This window comes from Leguminivora glycinivorella, chromosome 1 (assembly GCF_023078275.1).
Source record: "Leguminivora glycinivorella isolate SPB_JAAS2020 chromosome 1, LegGlyc_1.1, whole genome shotgun sequence".
NCBI classification, from domain to species: domain Eukaryota; kingdom Metazoa; phylum Arthropoda; class Insecta; order Lepidoptera; family Tortricidae; genus Leguminivora; species Leguminivora glycinivorella.
Window position 1 is genome coordinate 30474917 of NC_062971.1, and position 24294 is coordinate 30499210.

The window sequence follows — 24294 nt, forward strand, 5'->3', positions numbered from 1 at the left end:
TAGCACGGCGATAGAATCGCGGAGTGAGCCGCCCCTGGCCAAGCAACATAATATAATAATTACGTTCGAATACAAAAAAGCACCAAAAATTGTCACGATTTATGTCACATGATACTAAAGTCCGATCAATTGGCATCAGTTACCTTTTTTCCGCACCGTGCATGTTTTTTCTAAAATCTGTAAATGCCAATTTTATTTAATTTTAAATCGAGGGTAGGTCTACTAAACTCCATTTCCCGTAACAGCATGGGAACTTGCAGCTACCCTTCACTTACCCACTACCAAAATAGACCACAGCCGGATATATACACCCTGTATATTAGTGTATGTAGCCGACTGCTGGCAGGCAAGTATAGTCGCGCGATAAATGATAAAACACCAGGCCACTATCGCTCTATTTGTAAGTTCGACAGGGACGGCCAGATGTTTTATCATTTATAGCGCGACCATGCTTGCCTGCCTGAACCGAACAGGATAAAATGATACACCAAGCAACTTAATAAAATAATTTATTGAGTAATCTCGCATACTTTCGTACGCCAAGGCAGTTTTCACGCCGCTCCAGTGTGCAAGCAGGACAACGTACATACATGCACCTGTCTCGCTCCCACCATGATTATAGCCGTAAGCGTAAAGTAAAGCTAGTGCGTCACGCGCGGAAGGCGCGAGTACCGTAGGCCGAGCTCGTCGGCCGCCGCTTCGATGGCCGCCAGCGCTTTGTCAAGTTGCTCTCGTGTGTGAGCCGCTGATAGACAGAACCTGTGAACAAAACAACTGTTAAGAGCCCGTCACGATGGGTAAAAATTCAGTATCTGTCAAATTACCCCATTTACACACACTAACGCACGTCACACTCACCAACATACTTTTCGCACACTACCGCAATTTTGTGGAAGAGGTCAGTGACCTAAGTGAGAGGAACTTAAGACAGGTCTATATTAGTTTCACTGAAGATCAGTTGTAACGTTAAAATCCCATCAAAACCAAAAAAGGGAAATATGAGCCAAGTTCAATATTATATATGCCTTGGTTGTTGGCGTCAACGACAAAAGCAGTGAGATCTGAACGGGTGCCAAGTTCAATGGCATTCCTCAAAATGTTTTATGACAATTGATGACATAAAATATCATTTCTTATAACTTTTGTAATAGAATAGAATATAATTAATTTATTCGTTAACACACACACAAAATAAACGTTACAAATAATAAGACATAAACAAGAAGGAGATCCAACGAAATGGTCTAATCTTCCGATCAGACCATCCGGTGAAACAAACACGACAGGCACATAATATGTATGTCACAAATATCAATATAAGAGCCAAATTTAAGACGTTTATGTGAAATAGTTTTTGTTGTGAGGACGCCCATAGAGGCTCCAAATAGTTCGTGTAATATTACACACGATGTTGTCTGCCAGTTCGGTTACTTGAACTTGGCTTGACACGCTGCCGCGTGTTTAGATTGCGGACAGTGTCAATTTAGTGTTACCATCTCACACGAATTGACTCCGATTATTTTTCAAAATAAATTTGTGCAAACACCATATAAAATCAAAACAACTCTGGTGTAAAAAACAGTGCTTCGTTTATTCTAATTATAAATGGTTAAACCCTTTTCCGAATGAATTAAAATAATTCACTGTTCCTGATCGGTTTAGCCATTACAACATCCGTTATAAATGCACTGAGACAAAGGTTGAGGTTATGTATGAACGGAGGTTGACAGTCAGTTTACATGTAAAATTGTTGCCATATATAGAATTCTTCATTAAAATAATAATTTTCAAAATTTAGTTAAAGTTGTCTGAATCTAAGGTTACGTGCCCCGTGTGCAAACACCATTTAAAAATTATATTGAACGTAAGAAGGTAAGTCATACAGAACAATTTTGTGATAAGATTTATCTATATATTATAATATATTATTACAATGTAACGCCATCACCGCAATACACCCAACAACTGCACTATGGATGATTAGTTCCAGTGTCACCGCTAGATGGCGCCAGTGGAAAAAATAGAACACGCTAACGTTTGGTCAACGTAGAATCATGACCCCCCGGCGTCGACCGAGTATCGTTGTACTCTCACAGTAGGAACTAGCTTACTGCACGCTCTATGCCTTAACCTTTGCTTAAGCATACGAGTGTCTTCTAGCTAAGTAAACCTACCTAGCCATGCTTGCATCCACCTTTGCTGGGTCATGCAGGTTCAGTGAGGTATCACTAACTTGTAACCTTGTCAATAAAGTCTAGATTCGTACTCTCGGCTTTCTCTTCACTTCGCCAAACGCCATCCCGCCTTACATTGGCGCCCAACGTGGGGCTAGTCTGCGTGACGTCATCATCGAGCTACGGAGCCCGTGACGTCATCGGCGTGCTACGACCTTCGTGTTAGAAGCTACGCTACGCAAGACAACCTACTTAAATGAGCGGAAAAGGCGAGCCTGCGAAGCTAAAGGATCAGACTTTTGTTACTACGCGATCTGGAGGCGTTACAAGTTCGACACTCTTTCTAAGGAACGGCGGCGAATTACTCTCCCATCCTGGAAGCTCTCTATGAAGACGCAAGAGTCTCGCTACAGGATTATGATGCAGAATGTGATTTGGAGGGTCTCGATGATGCACTCTTCCCATCGACTACATTCTCATCGCTTGACGTCACAGCATAGGACGGCTGTTGAGTAGGAAATAGGACGACCGCCTCTACCTTCATTGAAGACTGATTCTCTTTAGGTTAAATATATAAGATGCTACTGTACCAACGCTTCCCAAGAAAGCTACGCCTGCAGTAACCAGATTGAGTGTCAGACCATGTTCTGGACTACACATAGAAGCTACTTATTTATGTTATGTCCTACTTGTCGGGACGCCTGCGTGGACATAGGGGAGAGTTGTAACGCCATCACCGCAATACACCCAACAACTGCACTATGGATGATTAGTTCCAGTGTCACCGCTAGATGGCGCCAGTGGAAAAAATAGAACACGCTAACGTTTGGTCAACGTAGAATCATGACCCCCCGGCGTCGACCGAGTATCGTTGTACTCTCACAGTAGGAACTAGCTTACTGCACGCTCTATGCCTTAACCTTTGCTTAAGCATACGAGTGTCTTCTAGCTAAGTAAACCTACCTAGCCATGCTTGCATCCACCTTTGCTGGGTCATGCAGGTTCAGTGAGGTATCACTAACTTGTAACCTTGTCAATAAAGTCTAGATTCGTACTCTCGGCTTTCTCTTCACTTCGCCAAACGCCATCCCGCCTTACAACAATTAATAATTTCGCTAAATTTCGCGTAAATAATCGTTTATAGAATATAATTATAATGATTAGTTCTGTTAGTTTTTTACGCCACACTGAATGTCTCTTCGCGAAAGAGAATGTTACACACACTGACACACTAAATAATGTGACCAGTATAATGAAAATAAAGTCCAACGAGTTAAAATTAATTTTAAAACTCTTTCATTTTAATGAAGTTTAGAAGACAAAAAATACCTATATTTCTTATCATTGTATTAAAGTTACATATATTTTTTTATTTCTCAACAATAATAAGTAGTAAACAACACAAAAAAAAAACGATTTTAAACTGAGACTCTTTTAGACGTGACGATATTTATTTACCTTATTACTTTTGAATACATTCATAGCACTGGCAATCTTTTTGTATCCGTATATGATTTCCAGTGTCAAAAACAAATGTCATTGGAGCAAATTTGGCGACACGTCCGCTCCGAACGAGCCCGATCGGGCGTCTGACTCAATAGAATCTGTTCGCAGTTTTGACGTTTGTATGGAAAATTTACGAAAGTTTATATTCAACATTGATTTTATTCGTTCTCTTTGTAAGGAAAAATATGAAAAGGTAATAATTCTGTAGTCCAGTTATCTAGCTTATAAAATAACATTATTTTAAAACTAAAACACGGTCGTACATATTCAAATTTATGAAGATGCCGACAGGGGCCGACCGCATTTTAGTTACAACTTTAAGTAAGTATGTATCTAAAATTGGAAGTGTTTCCTGATTTGTATTACACACTATTTTGCATACACATACTTAAAGTTTATAATTACCAAGAAAGCCTTTTGTTTGCCTAAAAGGTTTTCGAAGTAATTGCCATTTGATTCGAAGTATTTTTAGACAAATATTGATGTCGTTTAACTTCCATTTACTGTATTTTAGTAGCATGATAACACACATGTAAACTACTGAATTTTTAGTTTAGGATATAAGTAATGCGACAACATCAATTTTAGCAACCTAAAGTATACAAAATTGAGCTCAGCTCACTCAGACGTGAGCACTATTTGCGGGTTTTCTTAAACTAGCGTCAGGAAAAAAATCATAATTAATTCAGGGAGTAACTTTTCCTTGATGTTAACTACTGATTTTGTAGATAAGAATACGCGCTGTTTAAAACAAGTGCTTTTCTTATCAATAAGTATATACTGAAACTAAAACCGGACGTAGAAAACTACCAATTTTACGATTTTCTACTTTTTGATATTGACGGCCTCTTAAATAAATGTCATATACAAAGAAAAAGTGACCAAGGCCTCCAGTTTTCCGAGCTGGAATCGAACCAGCGTACTCCGCTTACCGGGCGAATGCCTGAACCTTCGGGAATGTCATATACTTGGAAATTTCGACCCTTGCCTTCGTGCACCGATGGCCGAGTGGTTCGATTCCAGCTCGGAACACTGGAGGCCTTGGTCACTTTTTCTTTGTATATGACATTTATTTAATGTTTATAACATAATGGTAGTGTTACTACTTAAAAATACAAGTTTTAAATTTAATTTGTTCTTAGAAAACAACTGTTATTTTATTATGTATATAAGTACTGCAAGATAGTTTGGTCTGACCGGTCACAATCGCTAACACTCCGTGCTGAACGAAATGCAACTGGCTCTGTCGCATCAATATGGGAAGAGATTAGTTACGATACGCTGCGGAGCTTGATCGATTTACAACTTGGCTACGTACTCTGGGATCATATTTCAAATATAGACAGTGAGAAACATGGTGCCTTTGCCTTACGCTAGCACCACTCTTCTCTCTTGACGTCACAAAACTAGCTTGCCGTATGCGTTGCGGGCATGTAGAGGCTGACGGGTGTCACGCCAGTGTCACCATTTAGTGACGTCACAACACTCACCGCATACGCTTGGTACAACGGCGTGGCGGGGAACCTGACGCCAGCCGCCGTGAGTCGCTTTACGCAGGCGGCCATCTCGTGACGTTACAAGTCACAACACGCAGTCTGCGAGCCTGTAGAGGTTGACGGTGTCACACCAGACACTGACTTGTGACGCCACTGTAATCACGCCACTCACCGTATGCGGGCCTGGTGCAGCGGCGTGGCGGGGAAGCCGACGCCGACGGTGGCCACGCCGGCCGCCGTGAGCCGCTCCACGCAGGCGGCCATCTTGCTGAACGAGTACACCATCATGGGGACCACGGGCGACTGCGGGTGTCCGTACGTCACTACTCCCATTGCACGTAACCTGTCATAAAAGAAAGAATAAGATTATCGTCATTCTCAAATTCGTGTATTTTTGCTATTTGATATCTTTTGACATATTCGCCGGGAATTTATCAGAAGATAAAAAGTATTTCTGAAATGTATTTATTTAACAGGGTACTTTTAAATAAAAAATTAACAAGACTTTTTGTTATCATCATCCTCCTTGCATTATCCCGGCCGAGGCGAAGCTCATGGGAGCCCTGGCGTCCGCTTTGACAACGAATCCCAAGAGGGTGACAAGGCTTTTTGTTACAAGAAATCTTAATGGTGGAGGGATATTATTCCAGCATTAGGTCGTCCGTACCGTTCCCGGAAGTATTTGGTGTTGTCGCTGAGCGCGGCCACCCTGGCCTGGCCGGGCGGCGCGCGCAGGTCGCGCAGCGCGCTGAGCACCTGCGCTAGCGCCATACTGTGCTAGTAACAATATAGTAAAGTCACAGCGATACTGACCGTTCCCGGAAGTATTTGGTGTTGTCGCTGAGCGCGGCCACCCTGGCCTGGCCGGGCGGCGCGCGCAGGTCGCGCAGCGCGCTGAGCACCTGCGCTAGCGCCATACTGTGCTAGTAACAATATAGTAAAGTCACAGCGATACTGACCGTTCCCGGAAGTATTTGGTGTTGTCGCTGAGCGCGGCCACCCTGGCCTGGCCGGGCGGCGCGCGCAGGTCGCGCAGCGCGCTGAGCACCTGCGCTAGCGCCATACTGTGCTAGTAACAATATAGTAAAGTCACAGCGATACTGACCGTTCCCGGAAGTATTTGGTGTTGTCGCTGAGCGCGGCCACCCTGGCCTGGCCGGGCGGCGCGCGCAGGTCGCGCAGCGCGCTGAGCACCTGCGCTAGCGCCATACTGTGCTAGTAACAATATAGTAAAGTCACAGCGATACTGACCGTTCCCGGAAGTATTTGGTGTTGTCGCTGAGCGCGGCCACCCTGGCCTGGCCGGGCGGCGCGCGCAGGTCGCGCAGCGCGCTGAGCACCTGCGCTAGCGCCATACTGTGCTAGTAACAATATAGTAAAGTCACAGCGATACTGACCGTTCCCGGAAGTATTTGGTGTTGTCGCTGAGCGCGGCCACCCTGGCCTGGCCGGGCGGCGCGCGCAGGTCGCGCAGCGCGCTGAGCACCTGCGCTAGCGCCATACTGTGCTAGTAACAATATAGTAAAGTCACAGCGATACTGACCGTTCCCGGAAGTATTTGGTGTTGTCGCTGAGCGCGGCCACCCTGGCCTGGCCGGGCGGCGCGCGCAGGTCGCGCAGCGCGCTGAGCACCTGCGCTAGCGCCATACTGTGCTAGTAACAATATAGTAAAGTCACAGCGATACTGACCGTTCCCGGAAGTATTTGGTGTTGTCGCTGAGCGCGGCCACCCTGGCCTGGCCGGGCGGCGCGCGCAGGTCGCGCAGCGCGCTGAGCACCTGCGCTAGCGCCATACTGTGCTAGTAACAATATAGTAAAGTCACAGCGATACTGACCGTTCCCGGAAGTATTTGGTGTTGTCGCTGAGCGCGGCCACCCTGGCCTGGCCGGGCGGCGCGCGCAGGTCGCGCAGCGCGCTGAGCACCTGCGCTAGCGCCATACTGTGCTAGTAACAATATAGTAAAGTCACAGCGATACTGACCGTTCCCGGAAGTATTTGGTGTTGTCGCTGAGCGCGGCCACCCTGGCCTGGCCGGGCGGCGCGCGCAGGTCGCGCAGCGCGCTGAGCACCTGCGCTAGCGCCATACTGTGCTAGTAACAATATAGTAAAGTCACAGCGATACTGACCGTTCCCGGAAGTATTTGGTGTTGTCGCTGAGCGCGGCCACCCTGGCCTGGCCGGGCGGCGCGCGCAGGTCGCGCAGCGCGCTGAGCACCTGCGCTAGCGCCATACTGTGCTAGTAACAATATAGTAAAGTCACAGCGATACTGACCGTTCCCGGAAGTATTTGGTGTTGTCGCTGAGCGCGGCCACCCTGGCCTGGCCGGGCGGCGCGCGCAGGTCGCGCAGCGCGCTGAGCACCTGCGCTAGCGCCATACTGTGCTAGTAACAATATAGTAAAGTCACAGCGATACTGACCGTTCCCGGAAGTATTTGGTGTTGTCGCTGAGCGCGGCCACCCTGGCCTGGCCGGGCGGCGCGCGCAGGTCGCGCAGCGCGCTGAGCACCTGCGCTAGCGCCATACTGTGCTAGTAACAATATAGTAAAGTCACAGCGATACTGACCGTTCCCGGAAGTATTTGGTGTTGTCGCTGAGCGCGGCCACCCTGGCCTGGCCGGGCGGCGCGCGCAGGTCGCGCAGCGCGCTGAGCACCTGCGCTAGCGCCATACTGTGCTAGTAACAATATAGTAAAGTCACAGCGATACTGACCGTTCCCGGAAGTATTTGGTGTTGTCGCTGAGCGCGGCCACCCTGGCCTGGCCGGGCGGCGCGCGCAGGTCGCGCAGCGCGCTGAGCACCTGCGCTAGCGCCATACTGTGCTAGTAACAATATAGTAAAGTCACAGCGATACTGACCGTTCCCGGAAGTATTTGGTGTTGTCGCTGAGCGCGGCCACCCTGGCCTGGCCGGGCGGCGCGCGCAGGTCGCGCAGCGCGCTGAGCACCTGCGCTAGCGCCATACTGTGCTAGTAACAATATAGTAAAGTCACAGCGATACTGACCGTTCCCGGAAGTATTTGGTGTTGTCGCTGAGCGCGGCCACCCTGGCCTGGCCGGGCGGCGCGCGCAGGTCGCGCAGCGCGCTGAGCACCTGCGCTAGCGCCATACTGTGCTAGTAACAATATAGTAAAGTCACAGCGATACTGACCGTTCCCGGAAGTATTTGGTGTTGTCGCTGAGCGCGGCCACCCTGGCCTGGCCGGGCGGCGCGCGCAGGTCGCGCAGCGCGCTGAGCACCTGCGCGACGACGGGCGGCGCCATGCTGTGCGCGTACGCATGCGCGTGCCCGTGCAAGCGCACCCAGTTCACCAGCTGCCGGGAACCTGGGAATGAGGACACGGAGGTTAGTTAAATAATATCCCTTGCTTTTAGATTAAATTGTTCGAAAGGGCCTCTGCGCTATTGGCTTCGGCCCCACGTACGCCTCCCGAAGGTCCGGGACCCCATGGTCCCGAGATATGGAAAGAATACACAAATAATAAATATTAAATAATTAAATAAATATTATAGGACGATCTTAAACAGATTGACTGAGTCTCCAGTCCACGGTAAGCTCAAGAAGGCTTATGTTCTCATCGCCGTGGAACTTTTTACACTGGATACTGCAATCTTGTGCTGGCCAATCCTGAGTCAAAGCAAGCTAAATTACTATATAAGATTTACAAAGAATGTATGTATGTTAACTAATTTTATTGCTACTGTAGATGTTCGCGGACGTATGGAGAGCCATAATTGCTCAGCGACTAAGCTCCTTAAATTATGAAAAAAAAAGGCTTGTGTTGTGCGTACTCAGACAACGATATATATAATATACAAATACTTTTTAGTGTTAAGTGAAACACGGTGTATACATAGAAAACATCTATGACTCAGGAACAAATATCTCTGGTCATCACACAAATAAATGCTCTTACCAGGATTCCAACCCGGGATCGCTGCTTTGCAAGCAGGGTCACTAACCACTAGGCCAGACCAGTCGTCGTGGGTTCATTAGAACCGGACTAGTTATTAACACTTCCGCAACCAATAATCTGCCTGGTGGGTACCTACTCGTGAACTTTGCTCAGATGCCGGAGAACCCGCTGGGCGATTTCTCGCCATACAAAATTGGTAGGCCAAATTGGCTACCGACTGGACACCACCGATTAGCCGGGGATTAGAGGTAGGCCAAAGAAAAGATGGCGGGATGACCTCGACGCATTTTGCAGCGACTGGCCGGAGCAGGCGGCAAATTGTGATGGGTGGCGGAAGAAGGGGAGGCTTTTGCCCAGCAGTGGGACATAATTATAGGCTAGGAAAAAAAAAGAAAAACAAGCGGGCGGTGATAAATTACGACAGGTTTCTGACATAGTGCGCCATTTTGGTCTGGTAGTGAATATGTTAAAAATATACAAGTTTAGGTTTGTAATCTAAGAGAGATGCTCTGAGGCAGAAAATACGCGATCTCAGGACAACATCTATCCAAATGGCATGTAAGAAACATCGGTGTGTTTAGTGGGTATTCGCTTTGTGCACATGACACATCTGGTCTGACGTGTACAATTTTATTTTATCAATAAAGGATTGTATTGTATTGTCCTGCCATCATTTTGTGCACACTAGTATATTATAATTACTAGCTTTTTCCCACGGCTTCGCTCGCGTTAGAAAGAGACAAAAAGTAGCCTATGTCCCTCTCCATCCCTTCAACTATCTCCACTTAAAAAAAATACGCCAATTCGTTGCTCCGTTTTGCCGTGAATGACGGACAAACAAACAGACACAAACACTTTCCCATTTATAATATTAGTATGGATTATAAATAGTTACTTACCCGCGATATATCCTCCCGCAGCCCTAAAGCTCTTCGTAAACGTCCCCATAAGCACATCAACGTCTTTAGGATCAACGCCGCACGCGTCAGTAGCGCCGCGGCCGCGAGCGCCGGTGGCTCCTATACTGTGTGCCTCGTCGAGGTACAGCTGCAGGCCGAGACGTTTCTTTAGAGCTATCACGGCTGGCAGCGCTGCTACGGAGCCCTCCATACTGTACACGCCTTCTACTACCTGGAATAATAACTTTACATTAATAATGGTTCCTAAACAGATCTTTTTGACTACCACGTATTTAGGTACATAAAGCAGGCAATGTTTAATGTGAATATTGGCATTGGCTCCGAAGTCTAGACACTAATAAGACAAAGAATCAGGACTTCGGTGTCCGCTAGCAAATGGCCAACTGCTGTCAACCTTAATATTAATACAAAAATCGTGTAATTGTTCTTATACTTCTTATCTCTCTGTAGTATCACGGTATCATCAAAGAAAACACTTACAATAACAATCTTCTCCCACTTCCCCTCCGCTCTCGCTTTCCTCGCTAACTGTTCAAGATGCCTCATGTCATTGTGTCGGAACACCCTCACAGTGACGCCAGCCAGTCTCAGCCCCAATATGAGACTCGCGTGGTTGTTCTCGTCACTGAGGACTAGCGCGCCGGGAGACAGTAAGCCCGGCAGCATGAGAGAGTTGGTGGCGAAACCCATGCCTACCACCACTGCTGCCTGAAAACAAAGATTTGGAGACGTGAAGACGATACAGGAGCGAAAATGCTAAAATGGAAGTAACGAAAAAAAATTGTCAATTAAGAACAACTCAGTTAAAAGATATAGCGAAAAAATCTTTAAAATCGAGGTTCCGCTCTCGACTGTTTCCTCCTTTCTGAATAACAATGGAAGTTTTTTGTAAGGAAAAATATGAAAAGGTAATAATTCTGGCTAATAATCAATAGGAACGAAATTTGAGAATCTGAATAACAATGGAATAGTCTGTGTCGGACCGTTTAGTTTTTTTGGCTAATTATTACCAATCTTGAGTATCACACCTTTTTTTGCGCCATAATGAAAATAAACCGTTTTTGGAAATTTTTCATTGGCTCTAGCGTCTTCAAAAATAAAAATATCAAAAAAATCAAAACGGTCCGACACAGATAAAAATAATAATAATCTGTGTTGAAAAAAATCATTGCTCTATCGCCAAAAACCAGGAAGGAAATAGTCGAGAGAGTTTGTATGGAGAATTGACCCCTCCTGTATCGTCTTAAAAACAAGCAACAAGAAAATTTTTCGATGAACTATGTATATGCGGGCATGTTCTCCTTCCTGCTGTGTAACCTTACGGTATCTATCTTTTTCTGATATAAGATGTGCAATAAAGAGTACCTATTGTATGCCACCTGACGGGAAAATTGCGGCTGTCCTTAACATTCCCAGCTTGACAAATGTTTGGCTTTGAAACTTATATCATAAACACAAAATTGTTGTTACTTGAGGAGAGGCGGAATATTATTCCAGCGTCTGCTCGCCATGAACCGGAAGCTTTAAGAAAAGCAGTAGAAGCATATCAAGGCTACTTAATGCTATACTTCCAGAGGCACTAATATCCCACGTACCTCGACCCCGAGGAACTCGGCCAGCTCAGACTCGAGCTGAGAATGTAGAGGGCAGGTTCCCAGCTCCGCCCGGGACGAGCTCAGCGAGATCCCGTAGCGGCGAGTGGCCGCTTCCACGTCTGCATTGCCGCCGCGGTACCCCAGGTAGTTGTACGAGCCTAGGTTCACGCATTTCAGCTCGCGGCCAGTGAACCTGAAATGTGAGTTAAAGCATTTGTGATACTGATAATATAGTATGAGGATCGAAGGATCATATGATTTTGATTAGAAAGGTCCTTAGTATAAACACGAAGATACGAGGACAAAATACGAGGATGCTTCGAAGATCTGTTTACACCACGTTTGACGAGGAGTGCCGACACCAAATGAAATTGGGTGTAGCTAGGCAATAGGCTAGCTTCCTATACTTAAAATAACATATTTTATGCAGTGCACGAAATAAGCACCACATAATTAGAAGAAACATATGAACAGTAGTTATGTTTAAACATAATTTCTATTTAATACTCAGAAGTCAAAGAGAAAGATGCATAAATGAATTGACCGTGACGTCACTCCTCAGTATTTCATAGTACTCGTAATTCCATATTAGCAAATCGTTTTGAGAGTTCTTAAAAAGAAGCTGATTTGACTAGTAGGAAACTAGCCTATTGGAGAGGTTACCTGAAGGTCCAGTGGTAGGCGACAGTGGCTCCCTCTTATGTAGCAGTGTAGCCGTCTGTACACGTAGCGCGAGTAGAACTTTCTGATCAGTTGTATAGCTCGCACATAAAAGGCAGAGACAGAGAGGTTGAAGCAGTGCCGCGCCCGCTGGTACACGTAGCGCGAGTAGAACTGGTCGAAAAGGTTGTATAGCTACACGTAGCCCGTACATAAAAGGCAGAGAGAGAGAGATGTTACCTAAATGTCCAGTTGTAATCGTCAGTGGCGCGCTCTTTCAGCGTGATCTCCGCTTCGGGCGTGGAGCAAACTGGGCGGTTGAAGCAGTGTCGCACCCGCCGGTACACGTAGCGCGAGTAGAACTGGTCGAAAGGGTTGTATAGTGGCGCGTAGCCCTGTCAAAAAGACACATTACTGACTTTATCTTGTAGGCTTTATTCTACATATTATGCGTCTGCCGCACTACTGGTTGTAGCGCGGTCCACCGACCAAGATGTTTCGCGTGGCAATTTTCTCGCGAGGCGTTACATTTTTAACCGACTTCAAAAAAGGAGGAGGTTCTCAATTCGACTGAATGTTTTTTTTTTTTATTTTTTTTTTGTATGTATGTTACTCGATATCTCCGAGAATCGTGGACCGATTTTCAAAATTTTTTTTTTGATCGAACCGGTATAACCCCGAGATGGTCCCATTGGCACCAAGTCAGGGTCTGATGATGGGATCCTGGAGAAATCGAGGGAACTCTTCAAATGTTATAGGCACATGTAATGTTTTTAGTCTATTTTTCAAAGGTACACCAGTATTTACGTCTGATGGTAATAATTTTATGTGGCTGAGCTGATGATGGAAGGTCAACTCCTCAATGGTTAGGAGTTTAAGGATAATTCTTTCACTACTGTACATGTATTCGGACTGATACATATAATATCACTAGGAACCACTAAAAATCAACTGAGCTGATGATGGAAGGTCAACTCCTCAATGGTTAGGAGTTAAAGGATAATTCTTTCACTACTGTACATGTATTCGGACTGATACATATAATATCACTAGGAACCACTAAAAATCAACAAATAAATAAACTTTTTAACAAAAAATAAAACCGCCTTCAAAAATAAGCGCGTTACAAAACACGGAGAAACTAAAAAGCCAAAAATAATAAACCTTTCAATTCAGATTTCTTATCGTATTGCAATAAGCTAAACATCCAAATTATAAACAAATCAATTATTTTTGGAGTCGGTACCAGCCTGTGTATGGTTGGGTGGGGCAAACAGGGAATAGCAAGGCGACGAACAGGTCTGGTACCGACTACAAAAATAATTGATTTGTTTATAATTTGGATGTTTAGCTTATTGCAATACGATAAGAAATCTGAATTGAAAGGTTTATTATTTTTGGCTTTTTAGTTTCTCCGTGTTTTGTAACGCGCTTATTTTTGAAGGCGGTTTTATTTTTTGTTAAAAAGTTTTTATCCTTTCTCGCGGCATATACCTTCCTTAACGATTTATAATGACAAAAAATATTATCAATGATGCCAAATACAGTTCACATAAACTATGGGATTTTTTTCAACATGTACATATACTCGAATTATTTAAGCTACAAAAAAGTGTACGTGCTACGTGCACATCGATTACAAATTCTACCTATACCTTAAAATAGTGTACAACTTTAAAATGTATTTAAATAAGGTAAGTCATAAAAACTGCCGTATTGCCCCTTTCATTGATATATTATAACGAGAATTGGTTTATCAGTATTATTCATGGAATTATATCAGTTGTGGGCAACATATTAGCGCATTAAAAACAATGCCATCGAGTCTCCTCATTTGTATTTAGAAAAACTACAACCTATTACCTATTTATATTTTTAAAGGCGTGGTCGTGCTATACGATGTCGATAAACGTACCTAGTAAGTACACCTATTTTAAATCAGATAATCTATGACCGTATCTCGTCGCGCTAAGCGCATTGTTATTTTCCTTCATTCCGTGTTATCATGAAATAACCGAGTTCGTTGTTGCTCTTACAGACCTAGTGGTATTAAAATGGAAGTTAATAACGAATAAAACTTGGGTGTGTAACCCTATCGACAACTATTCTATTCATTGTAAGATTGGAACAATTCATTGATCAATTTAATCGATGTTGAGTCTATGATTGGCGCTTGCGCTCGGAACATTATCGGTTAATTTTATTCTACAGCTCAAATGCCCTTCGTTTTTGTTTGGCCATTTTAAATTAGCTTTGTGGGGTTGACTAAAGCCTGATTTAGACGGCGTGCGAACTCGCATGCGATTTTAGTTACATTGCGGGCTGTTGAGGTTACATACAATTTTGCACAGCGATCAAATACCGCAATGTAATAAACCTCGTATGCGAGTTCTCGTACCATCTAAATGGGCCTTAACGGTCGGTAGCGAAGAGGTGGCCATCAACAATTTCTAAGTCTTACAAGTAAGTTGACGACGATTGACGTCGTCGACGGAGAGCGACCTGCCACAGCCCTCAAAGCCGAAAGGTGGATACGGTCTGACATCTACTACGAGTATATACCAGTACTACAGAGAAGTATCCAATGGGCAATGACAGTCGCTTCAGTCGTCATTAGGTACAGCGATACAACACTATCAATATTAACTTTAAGTACCTACCTTCTTCACGTGCACTCGTTAGATAACGATATACTATAGTATTTGTGTACAGTGGATCGATCACTATCGGTACTGATAAGCACCTGAGTCACGACAGGACAGTTAGTGAATGACGAGACGAGTCAAACTGATTGTTCTTAATCGGAAAGGTATTCTTGATATGTTTCATCTTTTACATGTTTTGAAGATTGTTCACGTCACTTCAAAAAGGTACAGTAAACGGCCAAACTTTGGAAAGAGACAAATAACGTCACATAAGCAAGAAAGAGACAACTCTCTACGAAGACGTAAAAACGATATGCATTCTTTATGGCCGTTTCCTGTAATGAATGGTTTTAAAATTATGATAGGTAAGTAAGTACTTACCCCCTTATTCATAAACGTTCACTAAAGTTATCAAGCCGATAAAGTTCGTTTGTCCCTTTCCGACGTATTGGTGTGATAAAAAGGGACAAACGAACTTTATGGGCTTGATAACTTTAGTGTACGTTTATGAATAAGGGGGTTAATATTTATAAAGAGAGCTCGGCACCACCAGTCATTACAAGTCAGGTAAAGTAAATAACTTAGAATCATGAGATCTCGATCGTAATCGTATCGCTTGGGCTACTAATGGGTACTTGTACTCGTACATTTTTGTGACATATTCGCTAACGTGTGTGTAACTTACTTCGTGTACACCTTGCTCGCAGTAATAAACGATACTACGAGCAAGACGCATAGTTACAACTTACAAGCTATTTGGAATATCTTGTTATTCACGTAGCTAAAAAAGCGCTACCTTTAAAAGTATCCATAGTCTATAGTGTACAAGTTGTACAACTGTAGTGGTGCTCCCACACTGGGCAGTTATAAATCTTATATTCTTCTTCTTCTTATCGTGTCGAGGTTCCTTTCTTATACAGTAGATGCCCAAATTGCCCAATAGACATCGCGCTGTCCATGTCACACCGTGTTATATGATATAACATTTATAAAAGACAGTGTGGGAGCGACATATGTAAACAAACTTTATATTTTTAAATTGTACTGATCGCTCTTTTTTGTATTTCGATAGAATAGATAGACCGGTTTTTCAGAGATATTTATCGAAGTAAAGATATTACTCGGTTGTTTTTATTTAACCTCGATGTCCTCAATCGACGCTGCCATGCAATAGTTGTGTATTTTATTGAGCATGGCATTATTGTTTCGTATAAAAATAATCGAACGAAACAAATAGTTCATAAAAAAATATTACTGAACGCAATACAAAACGCGATAACAAAGCCGCTACAAGAAAATTAAGCTTCACCAAACTATAGCTCATATTATCCATACTAATATTATAAATGGGAAAGTGTGTGTGTCTGTTTGTTTGTCCTTCTTTCACGGCAAAACGGAGCGATGTGTATTGACGTGATTTTTAAGTGCAGATAGTTGAAGGGATGGGGAGTGACATAGGCTAACTTTTGTCTCTCTCTGACCCCCCACTTCCCCAAAATGGGGGGTGAAAGTTTGTATGGATCATTCCGCAATTTTCGAATTTAACGAGAGCGACAATTTCTTTCCACAACAAAAAAAGTTTGGCATATACTTACAAATAAAAAACTTTGCACTTTTTAAAAATAGTTTTGATATGTTCAGTCTGAGCTCTTTCTAACGATACCCCACTTGACCTAGTCACTTGACATTTACAGTTTGGCCTTTCATGTTGGCCATTTTCTATAAGTACTTAATATAAATAAATTTAAAAAATTATACTTTCAATTTGTAGAGGTCAACAATGTTCATAACTATTCCAAATTTCATATCGATAGCAGTAGTTCTCGAGATATTAAGTAATGTGACAGACGGACAGACAGACAGACAGACAGTCAGACTGAAAGACAGACAGACAGACAGACGGACAGAGCGGCACCATAAGGGTTCCTTTTGTACCTTTTTGGTACGGAACCCTAGAAATATATCGGCAACACACCTCCACCCTTCTGGTGTTTTGCTTATCATCATGCGACCTGTCTCCTCGATTGCCTCCTGCATCATAATAAATAAATAAAAAGTGCGAGTCGGACTCGCCCACCGAGGGTTCCGTACAAGCTTTCAATAGTTGAATCATCAAATGTTACTTCATATAAGGGAGGGATTTACTCAAGGCTCAATTTCCCACATAACAAGTAATATTTAACATACAATTTTATTACTAAACAACGTCCAAAGAAAATCAAGACAATTCGAATTCAATAGTTTACGTTACAACATTGTCGTCAGGACGCTCCTGATCTTGACCCGACCCCATTATAATGTATCAGGAAAAACGCGATGTAGGAAATGAGCGCTCAACGTACAACGACATCTACCGGCAAATTGAGTAAACTATGGAAGATGATTTTTATGGGATAATTATTTATTGCCTGAACCGATTTTAATCATTTTTCCTCTATTTGAAAGCAGGTACTTTTATTATTATTCTGTAAACATTACAGGTACAATACATCCGCAAGGGTGGTGAAATTCAAAATGAAAATCTGAAAAGTTTCTTATAAATTAAAAAAAAAGTTTTCAAGTGTACGATTTTATTTTTCCTATAATATTTATTATAGTAGCCATATTTGGTAAAAATTTCATAAATTTTCATTGGTAAACTTCGGAGATAAGGGGGGGGGGGGGATTTTCCTTCATAAAACGATTTTTTTCCACAACAAAAAAATTATAAAAAATAGTTTTGATATATACAGTTTGAGCTCTTTCTAACGATATCCCACTTGACCTAGTAACTTGTCATTTAAAGTTTGCCCCCCATTCATTTTGGCCATTTTCTATAATTAATATTAATAAATTAAAAAAAAATACTTTCAGATTGTAGAGGGTCACCATAAATATTCCAAATTTCAAGTCGATAGCGTAAGTAGTTCTCGAGATATTTAGAAATGTGACAGACAGACAGACAGACAGACGGACAGAGCGTCGCCATAAGGGTTCCTTTTGTACCTTTTTGGTACGGAACCCTAAAATACTATTATTTGCCACCTTCAGTCAGCAACGTTACCCTTGAATAAAAACACAAAGTAAAGCCATGGGCCGTATGGCTATTCCCACACATATGAATATGAGATCGATATGAGAATTCTTCTGTTGCAGGTCGCAGGCCGTGAATGATACCTAGTTATTTTGAGGATAAGGTGCGTTCAGAGCAAGCAAAATAAGTGCACAGAAAGAAAATTTCATTGTGCAATTTGTATACAGTCAAGTGCAAAAATACGTATCGATTTTATCCGCTCAAAAATATGTACCGAGACCTTATTCCGCCGACATAAAGTGCTATGGGACATATTTTTGATAAGTTGTACGCACCCATATTTTTACACTTGACTGTACCAGCAACAAAATAGGTATATCTAGGTTTTTTACCAATGACACACCTCGGACACTGGCGATCAAATATTAATTGTTTAAAAATATCTATGAGTCTTAAATAAACATGTTAAAGCACATAAATTGTTATTGTAAAATACTCTACCTATGCATATTTTTAACTTTATAAGTGTTAAGTAATATATCAGTCATGGTCACTTATGTTATTAGGTATAAATAATAAAATAATAATAAATATTATAGGACATTCTTACACAGATTGACTGAGACCCACGGTAAGCTCAAGAAGGCTTGTGTTGTGGGTACTTAGACAACGATATATATAATATATAAATACTTATATACATAGAAAACATCCATGACTCAGGAACAAATATCTGTGCTCATCACACAAATAAATGCCCTTACCGGGATTCGAACCCGGGACCGCGGCGTAGCAGGCAGGGTCACTACCGACTGCGCCAGACCGGTCGTCATGTAGGAATCAATACATTATTTATTAATCAAACCTTTTAATGATTTTTCTACTCCCGAACTGTTATTCGTCATTTACAGGATTGTGCGTATCGAAAAACTGAAAACGCATTGTTTGGTTCTGTAATCATGGCAACGCATTGCATTAACGATACTGCGTGCGTGCGCGGGAAGGCTTTGGGCAGCTGAGCTGACAGTGCAAACCTTTGCAATACAGGAAACAGTGTGAATTTCGCGAGAATTATTTAAAAAAACTATTAAAAACTAAGTGCATGGTCGTTGTAAAAGTATTGTATGCAATGGTGTTTAACTGACTCCAAAATACTCGTGGAAAGTACGCCACTCATATTTCTTGACCTCCTTTAAACGCCTGTTGAATAAAATACTATAAATTAACTATTAGAGTAATGATCATTTCTAGACACATATTTAAATTATCTGTGCTTTTTCAACAAAAAATCGTTACAAAAACCAAATAATCATCTTTAAAAAAAAACAAACTACTTATCTAAAATATACAACAAATTTTTTTACGCTAAGAAATAGACTAAGTCATTTAAATTATGAATAACTCATGACTTGACTTGTACAAGAACAAAACATAAAATATCTTTAACAAAATAATAAACTACCATTCAGTAAGTATTCAAAAATCAAACAATATTTTTATGCATACATTAACACGTCTTAATGTAATTAGTAATTATAAAAAAATAGTAGTTAGATTTTTATATAAACACGTACTTGTAAAAAATGTTTGCAAATTATAATAACGAATATGTATATTCATGACTTAAAATGTTCAATTTCGTACTGAATTTACCATTCATGTGCAAAAATATACTAATGGACTAAGTCATAACTTATTCAAACATAAATTAATATGAACAGTTATATTTTACAATATAGTGTCATGGTACTTACACCAAAAACGAACAATTTATGACCCGAATATAATTTAACAATAATGACTTATGTTTTATAACACGGGTCGTAGCATAAAACAACGAATAAAATATCATTTTGCAATAATCATTCAAGTCTCATAGTGGGTAACTATGTCATTTTTTGCGTTTTGCAAGAATGAGTCAAGTGTAAAAAAATCGTTGAGTCAACCCTCATAACACATTATTGTAATTTAAATATGTCTTCTGCCAATTACTATAATAAGTTAAGGTTCTTGACACATTAATGCAAAACAGGCAACACACGATATAGGATTTGTGTTAACCTATTTTTTAGGGTTCCGTAGCCAAAATGGCAAAAACGGAACCCTTATAGTTTCGTCATGTCCGTCTGTCCGTCTGTCCGTCTGTCCGTCTGTCCGTCTGTCACAGCCGATTTACTCGGAAACTATAAGTACTACAGTGATGAAATTTGATGGGAATATGTGTTGTATGAACCGCTACAAAATTATGACACTAAATAGTAAAAAAAAGAATTGGGGGTGGGGCCCCCCATACATGTAACTGAGGGGTGAAAATTTTTTTTTCGATGTACATACCCGTGTGGGGTATCAATGGAAAGGTCTTTTAAAATGATATAAAGTTTTCTAAAAAACATTTTTCTTAAAGTGAACGGTTTTTGAGATATCAGCTCTCAAAGTCGTAAAAAGTATGTCCCCCCCCCCTCTATTTTTATAACTACGGGGTATAAAATTCTAAAAAAAATAGAGGTGATGCATGCTAATTAACTCTTTCAACGATTTTTGGTTTGATCAAAGTATCTCTTATAGTTTTTGAGATAGGTTGATTTAACTGTAATTTTGGCAGGTGTATAAATTGACATAATAAGTTTATTATATTTGCTGCTACGGAACCCTTTGTGCGCGAGCCCGACTCGCACTTGGCCGGTTTTTTTTACTTTTGGGATAGTAAAAATTTTCAAAATGAAAAGGTCATTTTTGCAAATAGAAGTTTAAAAATCCAGCTATAACATGGCATTAAAATCTCATTTTTTTAGTTTTTGTGGGTTGACACATTATTGCTTATCACCATCCATATATGAAAGAGGCGCGTTCCTAGCACACAGTCTAAGCTCGTGTAGGTAAACGCATACTATGCTTGTATGAGTGAAATATGACAGGTCGACTGTTCGCATTTTTGACAGGCGGTAACTGTGAGGTAACCGAGAGGGGATGGGCGGCACTTTCAGGGGGAGCATGAGTGGCCATACTGTACGATAGCACTCTTTATTATACTGTGCCAGTGAGTTCGCCTAATTATTTTTTGCAGTTTTTAACTCCCGAAGCCAAAACGATGGGGTGTTATACGTTTGACGTGTCTGTCTGTCTGTGTGTGTGTGTGCCGGTCTGTGGCATCGTAGCTCCCGAACGGATGAACCGATTTAGATTTAGTTTTTTTTTACAAAAAAGAAAAAAAAATTGTGGTTAGGTTATTAGAAAATTACATTGTGGTTAGGTTATTAGATTAGGGGGCGGCTTCCGCGATTCTATGCCGTGAAAAATGCCGGTGGCCGCGAGTGAACATATCAATTGAACGTCGCGAATCTGAAATGGCAAAATGCGTTAAATAGACATCATGAATTCTGACATTCTTACACAGATTAGATTAAGCAGACGCAGCTTAAACCAAAATACTTTGACAAATCTGGCAGGCAAGTATTATGGTCGCGCGATATATGATAAAACATCAGGCCGTCCCTATCGCATTATTTGTAACCCTGAACTGACCGTAGGTTTAACTGGTTTACTACTACATAGTACCTATAGCTACATACCTAGTATTTAAGGAAAGGGAATAAAGGGATGCACTAGTTCAGATTCCTATAAGACTAGAATAAGGCACCGATAACATAAGGTTCAGATGCGATCTGAACTAGCCTTATGGGCATCGCATCTGAACTAATATCTGAAAGACTCATCCGAAAACTCACCGAAGAGAAGAATTTTCATAGCAGTCGACTGTAATGTGGTTTACTCCTGTCAGCCGCGCAAGCGATTGTGTAAGCGGGACAAGGGTAGGCGTTGTTAGCAGCAACTAATGGACTTCACTTGTTTAGATCAATTACCGGAGTACAAATACGCGGGCATACCTACATACAACTACAATGCGCCGAAATACCTACTGTTGCGATAGTGTTACGAAATGGGGACTATCGTGTTTTTGCTCACCAGTTGGCGCCTCTGTTGAGTAAGGTCCAGACCAGAGATATAGCTGTCAAAGTTAAAGGCGACTTATAAGATCGGGACCGAAACAAAGTTTTGAATCTCATTAATTAATTATAAATAAATAAATAAAATCAATAGATTATTAATTATAAAGAACTTACCATCATATTTTTGCGCCTCTTTTTCTTAATTCCGCTTTCAAAGCGTTCACATTCGTCGACAAATAATCCATATATGCGATCACTTTTCAACAGGTAAATTAAATAAATTATAATTTATGTCACGAAGCCCGCCAAAACCAGTAGCAGTTAGTAGTTTTTGGACCTTACGCGACAACAGCGCCTCTAGTGGCAAATTCATACGCCATAGCCCCCAATGGCTGAGAATAGCCATAACTTCCATAAGATTCTCCAGAGATGTAAACTTTCCAGCAACGACGAAAACTGGGTAATGGGGCTTCGAACGAACTAAATTACTGAGGCAGCTCAATGACGAAGATGGTAACTCAAACAGTTAATGACGAAGATGGTAACTTAAGCTTTTACCAGTATGTATAACTTCTGTCGGAGTAATTGCACTTAACAAATACTACAGAATCCAACAGATAGAATAATGAACATATCGAATAATTAGTGCGAAAAACAAAAATATTAGTAATAGGAAGGACTAGTGCACAACCAACTTACTTTTTTTAATGAACGGTAAAATAATACTAGTTGAGAAAGCAGAAAATATGTACATAATTATGATAAAAGCCAGGCTATGTCTGATTTGCTCAACTTTTGTTGCTAACTAAGAGGATATTGGATGGAATTTGCCAATTCAACGAAAACTACATTTTATCGCAATATTTCTAGAACACGGGCAGTCACAAAATACACTGTAAGGTAGATAAACTGGCAATATTCCACGATTAGACTTGATATTATTTGAGATACCTAGACGTAATTTATAAACTAACGCTAAAATGTAAACTTTCTACTCTGATGTTAAGGTAGATATTCCAAAAGGATTGTCTTGTTAAAAAAGTCATCCCAGATAATTTAAGCCATGTCTGTTAACGATTATTGCTGCATTTACGAGTGGCCTAATCTGCCGTGTTTACGAGGACATTATCATATTCTTTCAACACCCCGGCAATCCTGTCAACAACTCGTATCTTTCAGCTATAACTACCTACAGCTCAAACAGCCATACCATTATCATTAATATTCTTTTTGTTCCTAATTATTGGGTACTTAACAAGAAAAACTATGCCACAGCTTTTTAAGCAAAAAATATTAGGTAACATGGAAAAAAATGCACCTTTCCTCTGGGTACGCGTAGCCAAATGCACAAACGCTTACTATAATATCGCTATCGCAGCTATAGTTTTCTTTATCGTTCTTCCGTATTGGAGCATCAGAGTCAGACTTCGTTTCGATCCGATTCTAGCGTCAACGATTTCCGACAAGATTGATACATCATATTATGCGTGTAGGTATTATGCACAGATGACATGAACCAACGGGATTATGGCATGTTAGTAGGTAAGTTGCGTTCGTCTGATGTTTTGGAGTTATCGCTCGCTGACTGATAACGGTCTGCTGACTCATCAAACCCTCAATGTCGTGTCTATTTTAAGTTTCAAATACAAGTTTAACAGCTGCAATAAGGTGTGAACATTAGTCTAAATTTTTTTCAGTGTCTAATATGCTCCAGTTTGGACACAGCTCACACAGCTCTACTCTTACTGGGGAAGAATAGCTGTATAGCTATATATAAAAAACAGGTGTAGCAAAGGAGAAAATTATGTGCAGTTAGCATATACACCTCTTTAATTTTATCTGTGGCGTCGACTTTGGACCAAAGAGTAACTGGTTTATGTGCCTAACTAAAGTAACTAAAGATAATTGTGATCCTGTAATAAGTTTCCCATCTCTTATTAGTGCTACCTTGACATACCTCTCTATTCCTCTCCGTGGCGACCTTGGGCGGGAAGAGCAACTGGTTTATGTAGCTCAAGAAGATGATGAGAAAGAAGCTGAACTGCGTGAGGGCTGCAGTGATGAGTGAACAGCGCTCGAACGACTCCTCCGTGTCGCCAAATTTCTTCCAGTCCAGGGGCGGTATGGGTGGCGCCTTCTTCTGCGAAAACCAGAAGTTCATTTAGTTTGAGACAAAGCTACGCCAGCCAGCGAATTTGCGCGCCCTTGTTTTAGGCTTTCGGCTTGAATAAATTCACTGAAACATCTCAGGGGAGCGTGTTAGTCAGGAAATTCACTTCGATTCACATTTTATAGTAGCGTGTTTTTCGCCGCGCAGATAGCGCCTGCCCTACTGGACTAAAGATTAACGGACTCGGACAAATGTAACGGAAGTTAACGAGTCCGTTAACATTTTTTAAAGTTAACTTAAAAGATAATCCGTT

General features: G+C 41.6%; 1 protein-coding gene across 1 annotated transcript in view; it reads right to left on the reverse strand.

The window, feature by feature from the left end:
* Positions 1–492: 492 nt before the first annotated feature.
* Positions 493–24294, reverse strand: part of LOC125233787 (serine palmitoyltransferase 2) — a 29193-nt gene continuing 5391 nt past the window's right edge. Inside the window, exons 2-9 of the mRNA XM_048139890.1 lie at positions 23829–24011; positions 12507–12661; positions 11607–11799; positions 10492–10719; positions 9991–10222; positions 8326–8500; positions 5349–5519; positions 493–759 (exon numbers count right to left, since the gene is read on the reverse strand). Of these exons, the coding sequence (XP_047995847.1) occupies positions 642–759; positions 5349–5519; positions 8326–8500; positions 9991–10222; positions 10492–10719; positions 11607–11799; positions 12507–12661; positions 23829–24011 (1455 nt within the window). The 3' untranslated portion in view covers positions 493–641. The remainder of the gene's footprint in view (positions 760–5348; positions 5520–8325; positions 8501–9990; positions 10223–10491; positions 10720–11606; positions 11800–12506; positions 12662–23828; positions 24012–24294) is intronic.